Here is a 22,407-nt window from a genome sequence, read left to right as displayed (position 1 = left end):
GTTCCCTACTGCTGCAGCTACAGTCTGACGGGCTAGAAAAAGGGGAAAACACAGAAGGACATAAGAAGAATACAGAATATTCATTTTTATTCCTACGGAGTTACCCTGCAGTGGACAGAAATCAGAAGTCGTTAACTAGCTGTTTGATTTTGGGCCAAACCATTCGGCTCCCTGGGCTGAAACATGCAAAACGAGGATCACAATTATAATTCACAGATGGGTGCGTGTGTGTATATGTGTGTGTGGCGGGGGGTGGGGCGGTGTGTGTCTGTGTGTGTGGCGGGGGGTGGAGGGGCGCTTAGTGGTGTTAGCGCCCGGTTCGCGAAGGAAAACCCAGAGCAAATTTACGGCCTTTAAGTCTTAAGTTGTACGACCTCACCATAGTAACAGCAACCAGCCCGCATGCGTCTATTTAAAGCGCCGGCGTGCTTTAGGAACCACTCAGCCCCGCCCTCTTCCTCAGATTGCCCGGTTTCCGTTTCCCCCGAGCCTGCTCCGCTCCGCTCTGTGGATTCCGAGTCGCCAATCACCGCCCACTTTTTTCTAGCTGTGAACACCGCGCATGCCCACGTTTCGAAAGCCCGGGGGCGGACTTCTGGTTTCGCGTACGCGCAGTCGTCCTCTTTCCCCACGCTGGTTCCTCGTCGTCTTAGTGCCGTACGTCCTCCTGGCCTGATCTCGTATTTGGGCACCGTGTGCGCTGTCGCCACCGCCACGATGGGCAAAACTTCCGCCTCTCAGGGTCCAGGAGCTCGGCCCGACCCGGTGCGGAGCTTCAATCGTTGGAAGAAGAAACACAGCCACAAGCAGAGCCAAAAAAAACAGTTGAGGAAGCAGCTGAAGAAGCCCGAGTGGCAGGTCGAGCGCGAGGTTATCAGCCGCCTCATGCAGAACTTTGAGAAGGTGAGGCCGGCGCCGGGGAGGGGGCGCGGGCCGGCTGCGGGGCTACATGTCCCTGCCGCGCTGGGCTGCACAGACGAGGGGGCCGACCTGTCACTGGTACCCTGCCTGGGGAGCAAGCCGTTAGTTCCGGAGAAGGGAGTGGGGTGAGAGGTGCCAGCCGGGGCCCTGTTGAGGCCACAGGTGGGCTGCTGGGTGCCACAACCCAGGCCTCCTGACCGTCCAGGCTGCTCTTCTGCTCACCACACTTGTCTTGATAAAATGATGGAAATGCAGTGGTACTTAAGCATAGGGAGATTAATTGCTATAATAGGTATAGAAATATTCATAAAAATAATACTAACAACAGTAATGGTAAGTAATGACACATTTTAAGCCACTCACCATGTGCTTCCCATTAATCATTTGACTTGATCTGAGGCATTGGGTCTTATTTCCATTTTACAGATGAGAACATTGAGGCTCCAAGAGGGTAAGAAACTTGTATGGAACCTAGACTCAAGTCTTTCTGATTCCAAAGCCTTTGCTTTTAATCGTTAAGCTAGTCTTGCATCTCTCATCACCATCCTTCCTATGCTTATTTTTTCTACTTGTTTCATGTCCCCATCCAAGAATTGCTATAGAAAAGCTGGACTCTTGGTCTGTTTCTGGTACCTGCCATCCCACAATGTAGCTGATGTTCCCAGATGAATGTAGTAGTTATCATTTTCTTTTATTTTTTTAAATTTTTTATTTTTGCGTTATGCGGGCCTCTCACTGTTGAGGCCTCTCCCATTGCGGAGCACAGGCTCCGGACGCGCAGGCTCAGCGGCCATGGCTCACGGGCCTAGCCGCTCCGCGGCATGTGGGATCTTCCCGGACTGGGGCACGAACCCGTGTCCCCTGCATCGGCAGGTGGACTCTCTGCGCCACCAGGGAAGCCCCTGTAGTTATCACTTTGACTTCTAGATCTCTTCCCAGCTCACGCTTCTTGGGGCTGCCACTACCCCTTCTTTTCCTTCCTCCTAAATTCCACGTCTGTTGGCCTTCACCCACCTCACGTAGCCTTTCAGTGATTGCCCCCTTCTAGTGCAGTGTAATCGGGGATTTAACATATGGAATATATCTGGAATTAAAGTCATCACGTGTCAACGCTGGTATAGCTTTTCTTTAAACAACAATTAGATCAAAAGTAAGGTTAGATGGAGCTTAGAGTTTGTTTTGGGCTTTTAAGTTAAGATGATGATGATTTGATTCTGGCTTTTGGTTGCCCGATGAGTGACTTTGGGCAAGTTACTTTGCTTCTCTTGTCTTTAAAAGGCATAATAATATCTACCTTATAAGTTATGGGCAGTTAGTAAGAATGCATGTAAAGTATTCTGCACAATGCCTGACACATAAATATTCCATATATTACCTGTTACATTACTACTGCTGCTGTATACACAGCACCTCAAGAAGCCACTGTAAGGTAAATTACTGTCAGATTGCATTTTGGGCCCTTCTTCATCTGACTGGAATTGCTTCAGGAGGAGAGCCTCACCCCTTGCTTCTTCTCACTCTGTTCTCTTCTCTTGTGTAATCTGAAGGTTTACTCTTGTGACTCTTCCTTCTTGGCATTCTACCCAGAGCTCTTCTGAGTTCATATCCTTTTTTTTTTCTGACTGTGCTGGATGTCTTTATTTGTGTCATAGGATACCTTAAATGCTGCAGATCTAAAACTGAGTTCATTATCTTTTTCTTCTAAATTCACAGTCCTGTGTGTTATTTCCGTATTGCCACCATGGCAAATTACCACAAATTTGTTGTCTAAAAACAACAGGGATTTATTTTCTTACAGTTCTGGAAGCCAGAAGTCTGAAATCAGTTTCACTGGGCTGAAATCAAGGTGTCAGTGGGGACACACTCCCTCTAGAGGCTCTAGGAGAAATTTTGTTTCTTGCTGCTTCTAGCTTCTGGTGGATGTATTCATTGGCCTGTGGCTGCATTACTCCAGTCTCTGCCTCCATGGACACACTGCCTTCTCCTGTTCTATGTCAAATCTACCTGTATCCTTTTTTTGTAAGGGTACTTTTGATCACATTTAGGGTTTACTCAAATAATTGAGGATAATCTCCCCATCTCAAGATCATTAGTTACTGTGCAAAGTCTCTTTTGTCATGTAAGATAATATCCACAGTTCTGGAGATTAGGATATGGGTATATTTGGGGACCATTATTTAGGCTGCCCCATCCTAGCCCCACCACTTAAGCAGACTGATGAGCTAGAAACCTAGGAGTAATCCTAGAGGCCTCCGTCTTACCACTCTTACATTCAGTTAGTCACAGTGGTGATTAACTCTGCTTCTTAAATTTCTCAAATGCTTCTCCATCCCCAGTGCCATGCCTTAGTTCAGGCTCCATCATCTCTTGCCTGGGTTACTACAGTAGCTATTGCTTGTAACATGGGTCAGCAGACTTTTCCTGTAAAGGACAGGACAGTAAATGGTTTTAGCTTTGCAGGTTGTAAGGGTGGAACTACTCAACTCTGCCATTGTAACACAAAAGCTTGCCATGGAAATACTTAAATGGGCATAGCAAAACTTCAGTTACTAAAACAGGTGGTGGGATTTGTCCCTTAGGCCTTACTGCCTTCTGATCTGTCCTCCATATTTGCTAGAATGATTATTTCCAAGATGAGATCCAATTGTTTTACTCGTGATTAAAACCCTTCCTTGGCTCACAGTTATTTTCAGGAAAGTGGTCAAACACTTCAATGTGTCAGCGTGTTCTAGTCCAGTGAAAGAGTAAGCTATTTGTGGTCAGGCAGACCTGGTTTAAATCTCACTCAGTTCAGGTGTTGACTCGCCAAATTTCTTTATGTCCCTGTGTCTCAGTTTCTTTATTCAACAGAGATTATTAACCACCCAGAGTGTTGTAAGGCTAAAATGAGGTGATGTATATAAACCAAGTGGTATGTGGTAGGCACACATGAAAGAACAACCTGCACTTTTGTGAATTGGCCATGCTCCTTGATGCTTCTTGTCCTGGTACTTGATGTTTCCACTGCTTGCAGTGAGCAGTCCCATTTCCCCAACCCTAGGGACACCTACTCATCCTCTAAGATTTACCTCCAGCTTCTCTTCCTGACCTCCCCAGGTAGGGTTAGGGCTGCTGTGTGTCTGTAGCATTTTGTATATGCCTTTATTATAGCAGTCATCAGCAGGCTGTGATGACTGGCTTTAACTTCTTTGTCAACTCTACCACTAGGTCATTGATGATATACCTGCTTTGCTCTCCCCAAAGATGGGTCCCACAGTGCTTGTCCTTGAGAAGACCTTTAGTGTTTAGATGTTTGGTGCACACTGACCTTTTCCAGGTGGCTTTATTCTGCTCGGTAACGTGGGTCCGTTCTTTTTGGTCTCTTGTTTTAATAATAATTATTAACATTTATCAAGCTTTTATACATGTTGATTTGCCATATTCTCACAACAAACAACCCTATGAGATAGTCCCCATTATATAAGTGAGGAAACTTTAAGACACAGCAAGGCTAAATAATTTGCACTACATTAAACAGGAAGTGAAAATGCTATTGATAGTAAGGGGAAAAGTTCTAATCCAGCAGGTATAGGTCTGATGCCAGGGCTCCAGACCACCATGCTTTACTGTGTTGCACAAATGTTTGAATCCCAGTCTTTTCACTAAGTTGAAGGAACATTTTTTTTCCTGCTAAGTATTGTTCTGTTTTTTTTTTTTTTAAGTTTTAGAAATATTTTCTTAAATAAATGCAGTATGGAATCAGTTGCCATGGCTAGCAATACTAGAATACAATCAGAGAAGATTGTATGTAAAAAGGGGCAGACCCTGCCATATGGCTCTCAGATGGTAGAATTTGTGCATAGAAGTTTTATTACAGTGGACAGTACACAGGTGGTGCTCAGTAGCCTCACTGGTGAAATACTGAACAATTTGATTCAGAGACATTTTGGAACATTTTGACAGGTTGTTGTTGAGGCTTAGGTAAAAATAGGTGGAAAAAAAATACCTGTCTGTATCTCAAGGGAGGTGGGATGGGGTTGATACATTTTGACAGATGTAATGCTAGTAAATATGTGCAGTGCTCTGGAGTTAGAGGATGGTGTAATCAGGGGAAAAAGGTTGAGTTATTCTGTGCAGAGCCCTTTCTGGCCAGATGACTTAGAGAAAGGTTTTTCCTCTGGGCACGCTGCCCTTCTTCCTGGTGGTTGCAGCCTCAGGCCTGGCTGGTGGAGCTGAAAGTGGGCTGGATTTCAGCTCCCACACCTCAGCCTTACCAGATGCCTTTGGGTAGGACATGAACTGTACAGCAGTTTGTGGTAGCCATGAGTGGAGCCAGTTCTTGAATGATGTGTTCTCCAGGTGGAAAAGATTGGCAAGGACATTGTAGGTGGAGGGAGCAACAAGAGGAGATACAAAAAGATGTGAAAATACATGGTGTTCTTTGAGGGGGACATACTCCTTGGAGTGTGATATGTGTTCCAAAATTGGCTTCAGATGAGGTTGAAGAAGAGGATTGAAAGTAGACTGAATGGCTTTGGAGGCTGTAGTAGGTAGAATAATGACCTCCTAAAGACAGCATCCTAATCCTCAGACCTGTGAATAAGTTACATGGCAAGGGGTAATTCAGGTTGCTAATCAGCTGACTTTAAAATATGTTGGTTGATCTGGATTATCCAAGTGGACCCAGTGTAATCATCCAAGGGCCCTTAAGTGTGGAGGAGGGAGGCAGAAGAGTCAGTGTCAGAGCACTGTGAAGTGAGAGACTTGACTGTCCATGCTGGCTGGCTTTGAAGATGGGAGGGGGCCATAAGCCAAGGAATGTGGGCAGCCTCTAGAAGCTGGAAAAAGCAAGGAAATGGATTCTCTCCTAAAGTTACCCAAAAGAATGCAGCCCTGCCAACTCCTTGATTTTAGTTGAGTAAGACTGGTTTTGGACTTCTGACTTCCAGAATTGTAAGTAATAAATTTATATTGGTTTAAGCCACTGTTCTTGGTAATTTGGTACAGCAACAGTAGGAAACTTATATAGAGGCTGTCTTTAAAAGCTTTATCTAGAAGCAATGGTGAGTTTCAGGGGACAATTAGAGAATATATCCAAACTGTAAAGGGTCTGGAGGCTAGACTGTTGGTATAGTCTAGATCTTGGGTCCTCTGAGAGGCAGATGCCAAGATGGGATTAAGTGAATTGGAATTTATTGGGGGAAAGTGTCTGTAAAGGTAAAGGAGAGGGAACAGGAATAGGGAGGGAAAGGAAAGAGGACAGGAGGAGGGAGTAGGAGGCGCGTAGGCTGCAACACTGTTTTCAGAAAGCTGACAGGATGTCCTCAAACCAAAGTTGCGCATAGAGGAATCCCCTGTCCTGCGGGAATGGGTACTGCTGCTGTGCTTGGTCATTGACTGGGTGCAGGCCAGGCAGGCATGGCTTTTTCAGTGGTGGCTCTAGAGCGGTGACAGCTGGCATTTATCAGTCAGCTCTCTTCCCGAAGTGGGAACTCTGGGTGGCTTATTTCTAAGGCCACTGTGTAGGGTGTGTGTTCTAGAGGGGCTGATGGAGAGCTGGGGATTGAAGCTTATGGAGAAATGTTGAACTATTTGTTTAGTAATGGTTTTCACTTGCTGAATGACTCAAGCTCTCCTCACCTAGGATTCATTTAGATTTTTTATTGTAATCAGCTATGCTATATAGGAACTCTGCTTTCTAATCTGATTTTGTTTTTTCCTTAATCAGAATTTGGTCTGGTGTAATTTGAAGTAGATTGCTTTTCTTCTCTTGATTGCAATAGGTGGAGCATTCTAGGAAGTTTTAAATACTTTTTCCTCCCTGCTTCGGGATGTAAAAGCATCATTCACATTTGTGAAAAAAAGACAGTTGGAAGAAGTATAAGAGAGTGGTTAAGTAATATCCACCCTGTTCTCCTTTCTTCTGCCCCCTCTAACTTTTCCACCAATGTTGGGATGTTCTTAATAAGTACCGTCACTGAAAGATCTGTTCTTTGATTTCAGAAGAATGATGATACAGATTTTTAGAGGTTTTGATTGATAGAGATGTTATGATTTTTCTAAGAGTGATTTTTTTCTAAGAAAAGAAAAGGATGAAGGGAAGGGGAAAGAGTTTTATTTTTTTTGTAGGAACCATAGCCATCTTCTGCTGTGGCTTCCTAGTGTTCCTTGGACTATAATTGACAGTCTTCTAGAACATGGTTGGCAGAATTTTTCTGTGAATATTAAGATAGTGAATATTAAGTTTTGTGGGCCAGATGGTCTCTGGCACAACTACATAGACAATATGTAAATGAATGGTTGTAGTTGTGCTCCAGTAAAACTGTATTTACAAAAACAGGGAAGAAAAGATTGGGCCTGTGGGCCATAGTCTGCTGACCCTTGTTCTAGACTCAGTGGAGTAAAAAATGTCCTTTTTGTTTCTTTGGTGACCTCTTTCTAAGCGTATAGTGTGCAGTTTTATGTTGTAATGGTTGGTAGAGTACTGGAATAGTTTGTTTCTTCCAGACTTTCCCTTTAGGAGGTTGATAGACTTTAGAAAGATATGCAGTCCTTTGTCTGAGTAGCCCACTTTGCCTGTGGGCTGTATCTATGATGGGGATTAAAGAGTGTGTTGCCCGTCTAGCTCCTGTAAGCATTCTACTTGCTGTGAAAACAGATTTTTAGCTGATAATACCAAAAGTGCAGGGTGGACTGCACCTGATTTTAGTGTCCGGTTTGGGAGATTACTTACCTCCTAATTTAGGTTCCTTGATAGGACAGGATATTATTTGAATAAAATTTTCTCCTTCTACTGTTTGTACACTGATTCTGCCTCCTCTCCAGTGTTATCTGGAATGAGTTGTAGGGATTAAGGCAATGTTTTAATAATTATGTTTTCATCATTTGAGGCCAGAGAATAACCCTGTCTGGACTACATTAAGAATCTGTAGACTAAAATGAAATACAAGCTGTCATCCCTTTACTGCCTGGAGTGTAATTTTAATAAATGAACCTTAAAAATGCAGCTTTCCCCTTTTGTGAATCATGAATAATTTGGCAGCACATTCCCAGATCTGAGTAGTTCCTACTTTCAGCGTCTATGATAAAATAATTCTCCTGAGCATCTGAAATGAAATTCAGAAAATTGGGTTTATGCTAATGAAGAACATCAGTGATGAACATTTAGGTAATGTAAAGTTAAAGGGCAAAATGTTACTTTTTGTGACTTCAGATCATGACAGAGACACTTTCCCTGGTTATTGTTAAATAATACCCCTCCTCCAGTGTACCCCCAAACGAGTAGTTGTCAGGTTGCGTTTGAAAGGTTTGTGCTAGCAAGATATAGTTCTGCACCTAACTTGAAGTTAGTCTCCAAAGTGTGCAAAGAGAAGTTTTCTCATCGTGGTCTGTGGTTTATAGTCATTTTGCCCTTGACTTCCTAGACTGATATTCTTTGAAGGATGGGATGAAGGGAAATTTTCTTCCTAAAATTGATGTGATGACTTATTGTATTGTTAACATTTTAGAGGTGTTTGAAGATATTGAAGGTAGGTGTGTGTGTGTGTGTGTGTGTTGAGTGAATGAAGTTTCTTTTTTTAACCAGTTGAAATGGTTACAGAGTTATATTTTTGATGATAGCTTCTTCAAGGCATATTTCTTTTCAGAAGGAATGATAGTTTTTACTTAGAAGTGATGATTGAATTCAATACTGCAGTACCAAGGATGTGCTAGGCAGCACAATGTAGACAAAAATTAGTTTTGTTGTAAAATAAATGAATTATGCAGTATGTTATTTTGCCTTATCTCACATAGTCCCCTTTTACTTTTCAGATAAATGTAAATGAAATTACAAGATTTTCAGATTTCCCCTTGTCCAAGAAAACACTGAAAGGTAGGTTCATGGTGATCTTGGGACATATTGTTGGATTTCTTGATGCTTTTTTTAAATGGAAAAATGTTTAGAGAAAGTTTAACCTGAAAAAAGTCTTATTTTGTTGGACTTAATGAAATTTAAAAGCTTTTGCACAGCAAAGGAAACTATAAACAAGACGAAAAGACAACCCTCAGAATGGGAGAAAATATTTGAAAATGAATCAACGGACAAAGGATTAATCTCCAAAATATATAAACAGCTCAGGCAGCTCAATATTAAAACAACAAACAACCCAGTCAAAAAATGGGCAGAAAACCTAAATAGACATTTCTCCAAAGAAGACATACAGATGGCCAAGGGGCACATGAAAAGCTGCTCAACATCACTAATTATTAGAGAAGTGCAAATCAAAACTACAGTGAGGTATCACTTCACACCGGTTAGAATGGGCATCATCAGAAAATCTACAAACAACAAATGTGAGAGGGTGTGGAGAAAAGGAAACCCTCTGTCACTGTTGGTGGGAATGTAAATTGATACAGCCACTATAGAGAACAGTATGGAGGTTCTCTAAAAAACTAAAAATGGAATTACCATATGACCCAGCAGTACCACTACTGGGCACATACCCAGAGATAACCATAATTCAAAAAGACACATGCAGGGGCTTCCCTGGTGGCACAGTGGTTGAGAGTCTGCCTGCCGATGCAGGGGACACAGGTTCGTGCCCCAGTCCAGGAAGATCCCACATGCCGTGGAGCGGCTAGGCCCATGAGCCATGGCCACTGAGCCTGCGTGTCCGGAGCCTGTGCTCCGCAACGGGAGAGGCCACAACAGTGAGAGGCCCACTTACCGCAAAAAAAAAAAAAAAAAAAGACACATGCACCCCAGTGTTCATTGCAGCACTATTTACAATAGCCAGGTCATGGAAACAACCTGAATGCCCATTGACAGACGAACGGATAAAGATGTGGTTCATATATACAATGGTATATTACTCAGCCATCAAAAGTAAAGAAAGTGGGTCATTGGTAGAGACGTGGATGGACCTAGAGACTGTCATACAGAGTGAAGTAAGTCAGAAAGAGAAAAACAAATATCATATATTAACACATATATGTGGAACCTAGAAGAATGGTACAGACGAACCAGTTTGCAAGGCAGAAATAGAGACACAGATGTAGAGAACAAACGTATGGACACCAAGCGGGGGAAAGCGGGGGGTGGTGGTGGTGGTAGTGGTGGGATGAATTGGGAGATTGGGATTGACATATATACACTAATATGTATCGCATAGATAACTAATAAGAACATGCAGGCTTCTCTGGTGGTGCAGTGGTTGAGGGTCCGCCTGCGGATGCAGGGGACACAGGTTCGTGTCCTGGTCCAGGAGGATCCCACGTGCCACGGAGTGGCTGGGCCCGTGAACCATGGCCGCTGAGCCTGCGCGTCCGGAGCCTGTGCTCCGCAACGGGAGAGGCTACAACAGTGAGAGGCCCGTGTACTGCAAAACAAAAACTAAAACAAAAAAACCATGCTATATAAAAAAATAAAATAAAATTAAAAAAAAATCTTATTTTGATATCATGAAAACCTATAACAAGAAACAATATTAATTTATTTAAGTTTTACCAATTTGTCATTCTCATTCTTTCTGGACTGGTTAAAAAACAGTAGTAAAAAACGAAGGTGCCAGGGCCTCTGAATAATTAAAATGTTTAAAATAAGCAAGAGAATAAACAAAAATGTGTCACCTTTTGTATTGATTTGCTAGTGCCACCAGAACAAAATAACACAGACTAGGTGGCTTAAACAACAGAAATTTATTTTCTCATTGTTCTGGAGGTCAGAAGTCTAAGATCAAGGTGCTGGCAGGGGTGGTTTCCTCTGAGGGCCATGATGGAAGGATATGTTCCAGGCCTCTCTCCTTGGCTTACAGATGGTTGCCCTCTGATGCCTCTCAAAGTAGTTGTCCCTCTGTGTACTCACTCCCTAGTGGTTTTTGTGTCCAAATTTTCCCTTCTTAAAAAGACATCAGTCAGATTGGATTTGGGCCCACCCTAATGGACTCATTTTAACTTAATCACCTCTTTAATCACCTGTGTCTGAATACAGTCACATTCTAAGTACTGGGGGTTAGGGGTTCAACATGTGAATTCTGCGATTGAGGGGGTGCCCAATTCAGCCCATAGTACTGCTCTACAGGGATGCTCTAAAGTGTCATTTTCTTCCTGTCCATACTGGCAGGTTTGCAAGAAGCGCAGTACCGTTTGGTAACTGAGATACAGAAGCAGACCATTGGGTTGGCATTGCGAGGTAAAGATGTCCTTGGAGCTGCCAAAACTGGATCTGGCAAGACTTTGGCTTTCCTTGTTCCAGTAAGTAGTTTTTTCATGTTGGGTCAGATCCTTTGTTATATGATTTTAAAACATTCTGTGCCTAGATAGAAATAACTATGTGAAGAGTTGTTTCATGTTGGGTTTCCCTGGCTAGAATGCAAGCTTTATCAGACTGGTGCCACATCTGTCTTGTTCTCTACTGTATCCCCCATGTCCTAGCACAGCACCTTGCACATGATGGGCACTCAATAACTTATTGAATGAATGAATTATCGTGTGCCGACAAGCCTGAATTCCTGAAGGATGTGGGGGTGGCAGGTTCCAGGGTGGCAGGTCAGAATGGTTCTTCTCTGCAGTGAGCCCCGGTGGCATGGCAGGGAAGGCTGTTTCTGTACTCACCCTTGCAAACCTGCCAATCACATTTATACTTGCCACCTGTTTAGGATAAAGCTAAAATTGCTCACTTTAAGGAAATTGGGTCATTCATTGAGAATTTTCCAGGACATTGATATCTATCTTTTATAGCAGTAGAACAATAGAGCCTCTTAGGAGTTCACTTATATCTGTTATGCAGTTGGTCTCGTAGTTTTTAATTCCTGCTAAATAATCAGCTCAGAAAAATCACATTTGATTTTTTGTTCCAAGTGTTAAAAAAACATTTTTCTCTTAAATTCTATTTTTTATAACAACATCTTTCTACAACTAGAAAATTCAGTCACTGTATAACTACGGCAGTTACACAGAGTTTATTTTAATGTGGTTTCTGTTCAGAAAATGGTGACACATATTTTTCTGAAATCTGTTTTAATGAACTGTGGGCTATACAGACCTTTCACTGATTGCCATCTCCTCATGGCATGTCTCTGGTAGCAGCTGCACTGCCATGGGGCTTCTTTTCCTCTATGATTGGGGGAGGATGCTTCTGGTGGATAGAAGAAAAAGAAAAAACAAAGCAAACAGTTTCTTCTTTCTGATTAAGACTCATGACAGGTATACTTTCTGCTTGGAAGGTGCCTTTGATTTGGGGGGGCAAGGTTGACTCAGGAGTCAAAAAGTTGCCTCTCTAAAGGACTTATTGAACATGAATTTGTTCTTTTTTGAGGTGCTGGAAGGCTTGTATCGTCTGCAGTGGACCTCAGCAGATGGGCTGGGGGCTCTGATTATATCACCTACAAGAGAACTGGCCTATCAGACCTTTGAGGTTCTCCGAAAAGTAGGGAAGAATCATGACTTTTCAGCGGGCCTCATCATTGGCGGAAAGGTTTGTCTTTTTGTCCTTGTCCTTCTTTCTTTCCTTCTGTAACTTATTTATGTTGGAGCACTGTGGCAGTTGACCGGGAAGAGGTAGCGATATCATCTAAACAGAGGCTGACCCCTTAGACAGGAGGTGGCAGCATCCTGGTGTGGTCACTATCATCCAGAATATGTTTGTCAGTTTTGCAGGTCCAGAAAGTCTGTTTTGTCAGGGTATCTGGATTGATCAGATTCTCTGAGACTAATTAATTCTAATTAGCCTGTAAATCTATTTGTTAATATTCATTGGAAAAGGTACATTTCAGTATGTAGACTAGTTCCTTTCAATAAAGTATCTAGGAGGTTGAATAATTCAGAACATTGCTGGGTCAGCAGCAGAAGAAAGGAAGGTAGAAGGTAGTTTTGAGGAGTGTTTATTTTAGGTTATAGTAAAGCCTGCTGCTCCACTTCTCTTTCTTCTGGTTTACCTGGACTACTTGTCTCGGCTAGAGTCTCTTCTAGATTGTGAGGAATTCTTGAATTTATATGCAAACATGCACAAAAAAGGAAGAGTATAACAAGCCCTCACATACTCATGTACCTATCACCCAGCTCTTGTTTCGAGGAGAGATATTCTAGAATGTGGAGAAGTCAGCTCTTGTTTTCAGTCCATGAAGTGCAGTGAGTGGTGTCAGAGAGCCTGTTCAGTGCCCCTGGGTTCTGACTTAAAAGAATGGGTATAATTCTAGTTTTTAAGTGGGTTCTGGCAGACACAGGAGGAAATAAAGACTTGGAGCAGTCATATATTTTTCTTGGCTTCAAGATCCCAGATATGATTAAGAATCTAGAGGAGCTCTGAACTCCTTAGGTCTTCACTAAGGACTTTTTTTTAGCCCAGAAATTTGGATGTGCTATAAAAATAGAAGGGAGAAATTACATTTACTTCTAGAGTATTTACATTGCTATGATGAAATGCCACATGCAGATGGCTTGTATAGTTTTGGTACACAGGCTGCTCAGTGATGGGTCTGTGTAATCAAAAGAAACAACTGTTCTCAGGATCTGAAACACGAAGCTGAGAGGATCAATAACATAAATATACTTGTTTGCACACCGGGTCGGCTTCTTCAACACATGGATGAAACGATATGTTTTCATGCTACCAATCTCCAGATGTTAGGTGAGTCTAATATATCTCTAATGAAAAAAATCTCAGGCTTAGGAGTGAGCGCTCATAAATTTTAATGATAGAAATCTTTTATTGAATAAATATTGTGACTAAAAATCTGAGAAATAACTTAAAGCAATTTTTTGGCATATGGTTCTAAATCCAGAGAGTACAACTCAGACTTTTGTTTTTTAATATCTTTATTGGAGTATAATTGCTTTATAATGTTGTGTTAGTTTCTGCTGTATAACAAAGTGAATCAGCTACATGTATACATATATCCCCATATCCCCTCTCTCTTGAGCCTCCCTCCCACCCTCCCTATCCCACCCCTCTAGGTCGTCACAAAGCATCAAGCTGATCTCCCTGTGCTATGCAGCAGTTTCCCACTAGGCATCCATTTTACATTTGGTAGTGTACATATTTTCAATGCTACTCTCTCACTTCGTCCCAGTTTCCCCTTCCCCTGCCCTGTGTCCTCAAGTTCGTTCTCTACATTTCCACCTTTATTCTTGCCCTGCCACTAGGTTCATCAGTACTGTTTTTTAAGATTCCGTATGTGTGTGTTAGCATACGGTATTTGTTTTTCTTTTTCTGACTTACTTCACTCTGTATGACAGACTCTAGGTCCATCTACCTCATTACAAATAACTCAATTTCATTCCTTTTTATGGATGAGTAATATTCCATTGTATATATGTGCCACATCTTCTTTATCCATTCATTTGTTGATGGACATTTAGGTTGCTTCCATGTCCTGGCTATTGTCAGTAGTGCTGCAGTGAACATTGTGGTACGTGTAACTTTTTTTTTTTTTAACATTATTGGAGTATAATTGCTTTACAGTGGTGTGTTAGTTTCTGCTTCATGTAACTTTTTGAATTACTGTTTTCACTGAGACCATTTTTAAATCAAAATAGAAAGAGATAAGCCCTCTTTTCTGTATGAAATTAGACACCTCAGTATTTGACACTGCTAAGAGTTATCTTTTAAGGTACATCTACTTATGATGTTACCTAATGTGTATTTTTTAAAATCAACTTCGAAATAATTCTAGATTTATAGAAAAGTTGCAGTGATAGTTCAGAACGTTCCTCTATATCCTTCCGTCCCTCATTTTCCCCCAGTGTAACATCTTATATAACTTTGGTACCTTTGCCAAAACTAAGTGATTAACATTGGCATATTTATTTAATATACAGACTTTTTTTCGATTTTACCAGTTTTTCCACGAATTTCCTTTTTCTGTTCTAGAATCCAGTGCAGAATACCATATTGCATTTAGCCTAACGTGTATCTTAAATATTGTTGTTCAGCTTGCATCTCTCTTTTTAGTTCTTGATGAAGCAGATAGAATCTTGGATATGGGCTTTGCTGATACCATGAATGCTATTATTGAAAACCTTCCCAAGAAACGTCAGACTTTGCTTTTCTCAGCTACACAAACCAAATCTGTAAAGGACCTTGCACGCTTGAGTTTGAAAAACCCTGAGTATGTTTGGGTTCATGAAAAAGCAAAATACAGGTATGTACTATTTGAAACCATATTTGATTCAATCACAATCAGTGTTCTCTCTTTTTAGATTAAGAATTTGACATTTCAAATTAATACTACTTTTCTAGGAAAGAAAACATTATTTTATATTGTTGATTAAATATGCAAAGCATAGAAAGTATATTGGTAAAAATTATTTAAATTCTCTATGCACCTTTAAATGTGTGACTACTCTAATGCAGTATTTTCCAAAATGTGGTGTGGGGAACAAATTCCCCCATAAAATAGGGGTGAGGTGGGGAAATGCATACCTAGATAGATAAATAGTAAATGTTGAGTTAAGGTAAAGCAGTGTTCTTCAAGACTTCTCAGAACCTTTAATATTTTCTTGGACATTGTGATTCTTCAAAGCAGTGGGAGATGAATAAAGCTTTCTGCATTTACTGAAATTATGTTGGTACAGAATCATTCTTTTTAGCTCTATTATGTGGGACTAATATGCTATGGAACACATTTTATCAACTGCATTAATATTTAGCAAAATACCTTTCTATTTAAAACATTGCAGCAAGGTTTTGTTTTGGTCTCACTAAAACTGGAAAGTAAGGTATGTGTGTCTATGTGACAGTAAAAGGTGTGTGCGCGTGTGTGTGTGTGTGTGTGTTAGAGAGAGAGAGAGAGAGAGGTGTAAATGGGTTGGGGGAAATATGTTTTAAAGTGTATTTTGATATTATGACTGCTGGAAGTGTATATATGTTTGGTATGAATCATACGCACATACATGCAGACTGTGGACATACTTGACTTCCAGAAATGTTTTCCAGTGAATTTAAATTGAATCTGTATTGAAGATCTCAATATGGACTCACCTCTACCATCATCTCTATCTTAACTTTCATTTCTTGCTGTGAAATGTTAGTCTAAAAAGAAATATATTGGGAAAACAAATTGGGTTTCTTGGAAAGTCTTTAAATACAGGGGATATGGGCATTGAGGCCCACCTTGACCTTGTTCAACCAATAGATGTCTAGGATTAAAAAAAGCCTGAGAAGAGGCTAGATTCTATGCTTCCAGGTGATCCTAGTGGATAAACTTTGGAGAATCTGAGTTCTGGTAGCTTTGGTTATCAAGAACTCCTTAGGAATGGGATAGCAAGAGATATTTGAGGTACAGTTTCCTCCTTGGGTTACCATTGAGTAGACACTAGTTTTTGTTTGTAAGTTTGTGTCGAGACAGCTCTTGAAATTCTTGGTACAATTAATTTGATAATCTAAAGACTGTCTAGGTCTTTCGATTTTATTCATTGTTCTCTTTGCTCTTTCCTTTCTGCCTGTTTTTATCTTTACCTGACACTAATTTTTCAATCATTAGGTGGTCTCTACAGTGTAAATTAATTGTACATATTATCCCTGTTCCCAGTTTCTGTAGATAATAGTTGGTCATTATCTGTAGATCATGGAGTTAGTTAGAAAAAAATGAATGCAAAAACTGTTTATTTCATAAATGATTCTAGAAAGCAGTTCCATCATTTGTAAAAAAATGTGACTATCAGAAAACATATTGGAAGACAGGTATTTAGCAACATAATTTACAAAACGAGGTTATATGATAATGACTGCAGTACTCTGTAATTTCAAATTCAACAGAAGCACTATAAAAAGCAGATGCTATTGTGAATTTTATTTAATATCATTATTGAATTTTCCCCTTTAGCAACTTAACGGTTTGGTTAATATATCCTGAGAGATTATGGTCAAGAATATTTTAAGGCATAAAAGAATATTTACTCTCAAATTACAAAGGACCAGAAAAATCAGGATTGAATCTTTCTGAGTTGTATATCAGAGTATACGTAGAAGAAGTACACCAGTGTGTTTCCTTTATATTGCTATATGTTGCTCTTTTTTTTCCTCTTTATACAAACAGATACACCCACAGGGTTGCCTGTGTGTGCATGAATGTATATATACCTTCACTCTGATAAATGATACCAAATTTTATGTACTATTCTTCTTTGCTTCTTTCACTTAACAATATGCCCTAGAGATCATACCATGGCACTATATATATTCCTCATTCCTTTTTTTGCAGTTGCATGATACATTATTGTGTACAATAGTTCATTACACAAATTTTCTACTACATATGGGTTAATTTCCATCTTTTTTTCTTTGTAAATAATACTGTATCTTTTTGTGTTTTTACCAGATTATTTTTTGGAACAGAATCCTTAAAGTAGTTTTATTAGTTCAAAGAGTAAATGCATGTATGTTTCTCGCCAACATTTTTATTATGAGAAATTTCAAACACGCAGCACAATTGAAAGAATTTTGCAGTGAAAACCCTACACCCATCCCTCTGTATATCAACCCATCTTATTTTTGATGCATTTCAAAGTAATTTTCAGATATCTGTACACTTCCCCTAAATATTTCAGTACACATATCACTAACTAGAGTTCAGTATTTGTATAGAGATTTTCTTTTTTGATGTAAGATTTACATACAGTGCGAACAAACGAACAAATTAAGAGTACATTTACTGAGTTTTGATAAATGTGTATGTCTCTGTAACCCAAGGCCCTGCTAAGAAGTAGAACAGTACCATCTGCCCAGCAAGTTCCATCATGCCCTTAAGTTGATCCTTGACCCTACTTTTGCAGAGGTGACCCCTGTTTGCATGTATATTTTTGGTACATAATCTATAAGGGATTTTGTATGTATTTTGGTCATGTGTTGTATTCATTTCCTAAGGGACAGTAGAGAGGTTGTTTTTGGGGGTATGTATGTATGTGTGTGTCTGAAAAATTTGCTTGAGAGGCATGCCACTGTTAACATTTGTTTTTTGGTCTGGATTTCAAAATTACCAACATGGCATATTTTTAACATTTTCCCTCTTATTTCCATAAGCACCCCTGCCACTTTGGAACAGAACTACATAGTCTGTGAGCTGCAGCAAAAAATAAGTGTGCTGTATTCCTTTTTGAGAAGCCACCTGAAGAAGAAAAGTATTGTATTTTTCTCCAGTTGTAAAGAGGTACCTAGTGTTTATTTTTCTTAAGTTATTCGTGTTGAATTGTCCCTTTTAAAATATCAAATTTCTGTTTGAAAATGCTATTTGTCTATTTTAATAAATACAGTGCTAAATGTGGAGGGATTTGTAGATAATGAAAATCTTGGCGTCTTCATTTTTAAAGGAACCATGGATGAGACTGTAAGCTCAATAAGGAAGGGCAGAAACTGTCCGTTTTTACTTCAGTATTGTTAGCACCTAGCACAATACTTAGAACATAGTAGTCCTCAATAAATATTGGTAGAACCAACAATTGAATGGCTAGACTAACTAGAGGTCTTTATAACCTCATGTCTACCTTACCCTCCGTGAATACCGAACGGAATATGCCATTTATTTCCATGCCTCTGTATCTTTGTTCATGCTGATCTCCCTGCATCCCTCCATCCTAATTCTGGAGGAATATTTAATATCCTTTAAGATTAAGCTCAAATGTTGTACCTGAAAGTCCTTTTCTGACACTCCCCAACCCCCTTGTGACAATGAACTGCACCTTCCTCTATCATTCTGTAGTGTTTTGTTTATATCTTTATTTAGTTTATCAGCATTTCTTAAACACTAGTCATATGCTTATAAGTAACGGATTTAGTGATGTATAAGAAAACGTGGTCTTTTCCCTTCAAGAGAAGAAACTGTGGTTGATTTTGTGTGTCACTTTTCTTCTACTGTATTTCAGATTTCCTGATGACATATAGTTGTTGGTATATAGTAGGTTGATTCTAGATTTATAGCTTTTGCAATAGCTTAGCATGACAAATATGCAGTGAGTTTTCCTCCAGCTTATGGGGAAGATAAGTAGTGGTCTGTTTTTGGGGGAAAGCACAGAACCTCATTATTTTTCCATGTAAAGAATGACTTCAGATTTTTTAGGACTTCTTTTAGATTTTTAGAATTTTATATCTTCTAAAGAAAGGATGTTTTTCGTATCTGTGTACAAGGAAATAATTTTAAGAGTTAATGTTTATAAAGTTTTTACTCCGTAATACTCTGCTTTTCCTCTTCACAGTGGGCAGAGTATACTCTGCCCTTTCTCGAGCTATACTCTTTCTATACCTCTTTAATTCCATGGCTTTAAATGCCATCTGTATTCTAACAACTGCTAAATCTACATCCTAAGCCCTGACTTCTTTTCTGAGCCCCAAACTTGTTTATCCACTTGACTACTAGATATTTCCAGTTGGGTGTCTAGAGGGCATCTTAAATTTAACATAGGAAAAGCAGTTTTAAGATTTCCTATCCCTAAGTTCTGCTCCCTCTAACTCTTCCCCATCTCATTAAATGACGGAATCCTTAATTCTTGCTTGTCTTCAACTCATATTCAATCTGTTGACAGTTCTCATTAGTTTTACCACTTCTCACCACCCATCATGTTACAGTGCAGTTTAAACCGTGCTTAACTTTCTCTTAGCCTCTTGGTTGATCTTCCATTTTAATAGTTCTTCAATTTCCATATATGCTTTTCTGAGATTGGGTTGCCTGAGAGTACATCTGTGGTCTGGTCTGTGGGCTCTTGTTTCTCATCTCCGCTTTCATGTTAGCCCTTTTAAAAACGTTACAAAGGAAAGGCAGGAGTCCCTCTATCCCTAGTCTTACTGGTGCATTGTCTCAGGATCAGAGAACCTTCCTAGCACTAGAATATTGTTTGAGAAAGTGAATAACTTTAATTTTGGAGTAACAAGTCATTTTGCAATTTAGGTGGTTTCCCATTCTTTACTTTCAACAAAATCCGAAGGAAGACTTAATGGAGTTATTAGCTGATAGATAAAATTATTTGTAATTTATCATCATGTTTCTGACATATTTTATAGGAGTTCAAAAAGTTAAGGTCCCTTCCAGTCCATTTTCTATATTTTCATGAAGAGATTTTCTTAACACCTGTGTTAGAGAAATAGGAATAAAATGATGCTGTACTCTGCCTCAGTATAGCAACCAGTGGTATTAATTTATAAGTACGTAAACTAAAGAAAAATAAAACTAAAGCAACAGCTCTATCTTGTCTCATGTATTAAGAGAGATATTTATAATAGAATTTTATTTTTTATGTTTAACAGTTTTTTAAATCAATTTTTAACATTTTTTTGTTTCGGCCAGTTCTATACTAATAATTATAATAGTACCTGAGTCTGAGAACTTTTAATGCAGCTTTACGGCTACAGGAAATTAAAGTTAAAACTTACATATACATAGTTTTGTTGTAGAAAATCACAAATTGTGATAAAGTGATCAATAAGAGACTTTCGAGCATAAAACAAGATAAAATTCTGTGAGGTCAGGAAATAGAAATATGAATTCAAGGAAGAAAAGAAATGATGTAAAATTTTTCTGTTAAGGAAGAGCTTCCTCACATTTTGTTAGTAATCTTCCTTTTTTAAAGACTTTTAGAGCAGTCTTAGGTTCGCAGCAAAATTGAGGGGTCCTGCCCCACACATGCGTAGCCTTCCCCATTATTTTTATATATTTTTAAATAACTGGTAGTGGATATCATATTGCTCTGCTATTTAGAATCAATTGGATACATTTATAAGAGGTAAGTCTTTATTTTAAAATATATTTAAATATACCAGAAATTACATTCTTTGCAACCACTTAAATTTGGAAAAATGTCAGATACTAGCTTAAAAGTGTAAGGAGGGCATATTTTTTTCAAAATTCTTTTAGGAAATAATGTGAGCAAAAATGTTCAAAGACCACAGCTTTGTTTGAAGACCACAGCTCTAGACTACATTTCCCTTTCTGTGCTCTGTACTTTAATTGATGAACCTGTGCTCTGTAATGCATTTTTCTGTTCATCTTGCAAGCTTACTTCCTGCTGCTACCCAGAAGTACTACCAAAATCATTTTTCTGTAAATGCCTAGGTTCAGTATCTTTACCGAGTATTCTGCCGGCTACGTCCTGGCATTTCTATCCTTGCCCTGCATGGTCGACAGCAGCAGATGAGAAGAATGGAAGTCTATGACGAATTTGTTGGCAAGAGAGCTGCAGTACTCTTTGCTACTGATCTTGCAGCCAGGGGGCTGGGTAAGAAAACTTCTTTTGAGAAAACGTTCTGTGATCATGGGCTTATAAATGGGTGTATTCTGGTAATTCAAATAGTTTGACTCAAATAATTGGGCTTTCTTATTTTATAAAAGAAAATTAAGTAAATTGATAACTGGGATGACTAACACTAAGGATATGTCAGTGAAAATTTTTGTAATGTCTTCATCTTTTGTGCTCTTATTGTTTCATGATAATAATTACATCATAGAATCCGAGGAGTCTACAGGATCAAAGGAGAATTAAAAATTTAAAGATGTGAAAAAAAATTGGAAACTGACAAATACTATAATTTACTTAACAAGAAAAATCAGTGAAGTACATCTTTGCTCCAACCATTCTAATTTTTATTTTAAAATCATTACATTTAATGTGTTTAAACTTTCAAAAAGCCATTATAATATCATACAACTGATGGCTTTGTGGGGATGGGATGGGGTATGGAAGTAATTACAGAGGATAACTAGTTTAGAGGCAAGAACAAAAGATAAGGATAAATAAGTGGTAATTTGAATTCTTCAAACACCTAATTTTATTACATTAATTATTATGGTAAATTTTAAACATACACAGAGATTGAGTCTAAAGTACCCTCATATACATATTACCCAGTTTGAGCAGTTATCTTTCTCATGACCACCCACTTAGCTCCCCGTCTTCCATCCCTCTGGGAGTATTTTAAAGCATATCTCAGTCATCATAAAGTTCATTCCCATGTGACTGGCAGCAGTAGTTAAGTATGCATATTTTTAAAGCTCTCTAGGTTATTTTCTCAGCTCCACAGTAACTCATTCCAACTACCCTCCCCCACCCCCTGCTCCTCATCACTGTTTTGAATGTACTGTTTTGAAACATTTTAGTTATGTTTGTATCTACTTATATTACACTCTGATTCCACCCTTCCCCTCCCGATTTTTGAACCTAAAATAGTTTAGGTCAAAATAAGCAATTAATTATATTGCATATATAACATGTATTCTGTATATTGATATATCACAGTGAACAGATATTACTGTTTTGTCATATTTTCCTTGCAGTTTGTTAAAGAAACCAAATATTTAGTAGATGTAGTTGAAATCCTTTTTGTACCCTTTCCCAGTCTCACTATTTTCCCTCTCCTCCTTTCCATAGACATGTTTACTGTCATATAGTTGGTCGGTAACCTTTTAATTGAAGGCTCTTCACTTCTTGTCTATGATAGAATTCAGGGTGTCTGTGAACTTAGATGGGGAAAAAATTACATATATTCACTAACCTTTAACTGAGATTTAGCATTTCCTTCAATTATAAATGTAAGCAGTGAACTGT

General features: G+C 39.2%; 1 protein-coding gene across 3 annotated transcripts in view; it reads left to right on the top strand.

The window, feature by feature from the left end:
* Nucleotides 1-628: 628 nt before the first annotated feature.
* DDX10 (DEAD-box helicase 10) overlaps nucleotides 629-22,407 on the top strand; it is a 287,054-nt gene continuing 265,275 nt past the window's right edge. The window contains exons 1-8 of one of the 3 annotated variants that reach the window (XM_029207245.1): nucleotides 629-903; nucleotides 8,713-8,773; nucleotides 11,003-11,133; nucleotides 12,197-12,355; nucleotides 13,387-13,507; nucleotides 14,831-15,020; nucleotides 17,900-18,026; nucleotides 20,919-21,081. In XM_029207245.1, the coding sequence (XP_029063078.1) occupies nucleotides 718-903; nucleotides 8,713-8,773; nucleotides 11,003-11,133; nucleotides 12,197-12,355; nucleotides 13,387-13,507; nucleotides 14,831-15,020; nucleotides 17,900-18,026; nucleotides 20,919-21,081 (1,138 nt within the window). In that variant the 5' untranslated portion in view covers nucleotides 629-717. Of the gene's footprint in view, nucleotides 904-8,712; nucleotides 8,774-11,002; nucleotides 11,134-12,196; nucleotides 12,356-13,386; nucleotides 13,508-14,811; nucleotides 15,021-17,899; nucleotides 18,027-20,918; nucleotides 21,082-22,407 lie in introns of all 3 variants that reach the window. The other 2 variants (XM_029207244.1, XM_029207243.1) reach the window with 2 other exon arrangements.

The sequence above is a fragment of the Monodon monoceros genome, unplaced genomic scaffold (assembly GCF_005190385.1).
Source record: "Monodon monoceros isolate NGI ecotype Baffin Bay Population unplaced genomic scaffold, NGI_Narwhal_1 Super_Scaffold_7, whole genome shotgun sequence".
Classification (NCBI taxonomy): Eukaryota; Metazoa; Chordata; class Mammalia; order Artiodactyla; family Monodontidae; genus Monodon; species Monodon monoceros.
Note: the sequence above shows the minus strand (reverse complement) of the source record. Positions and strands in the feature narration are given on the sequence as shown.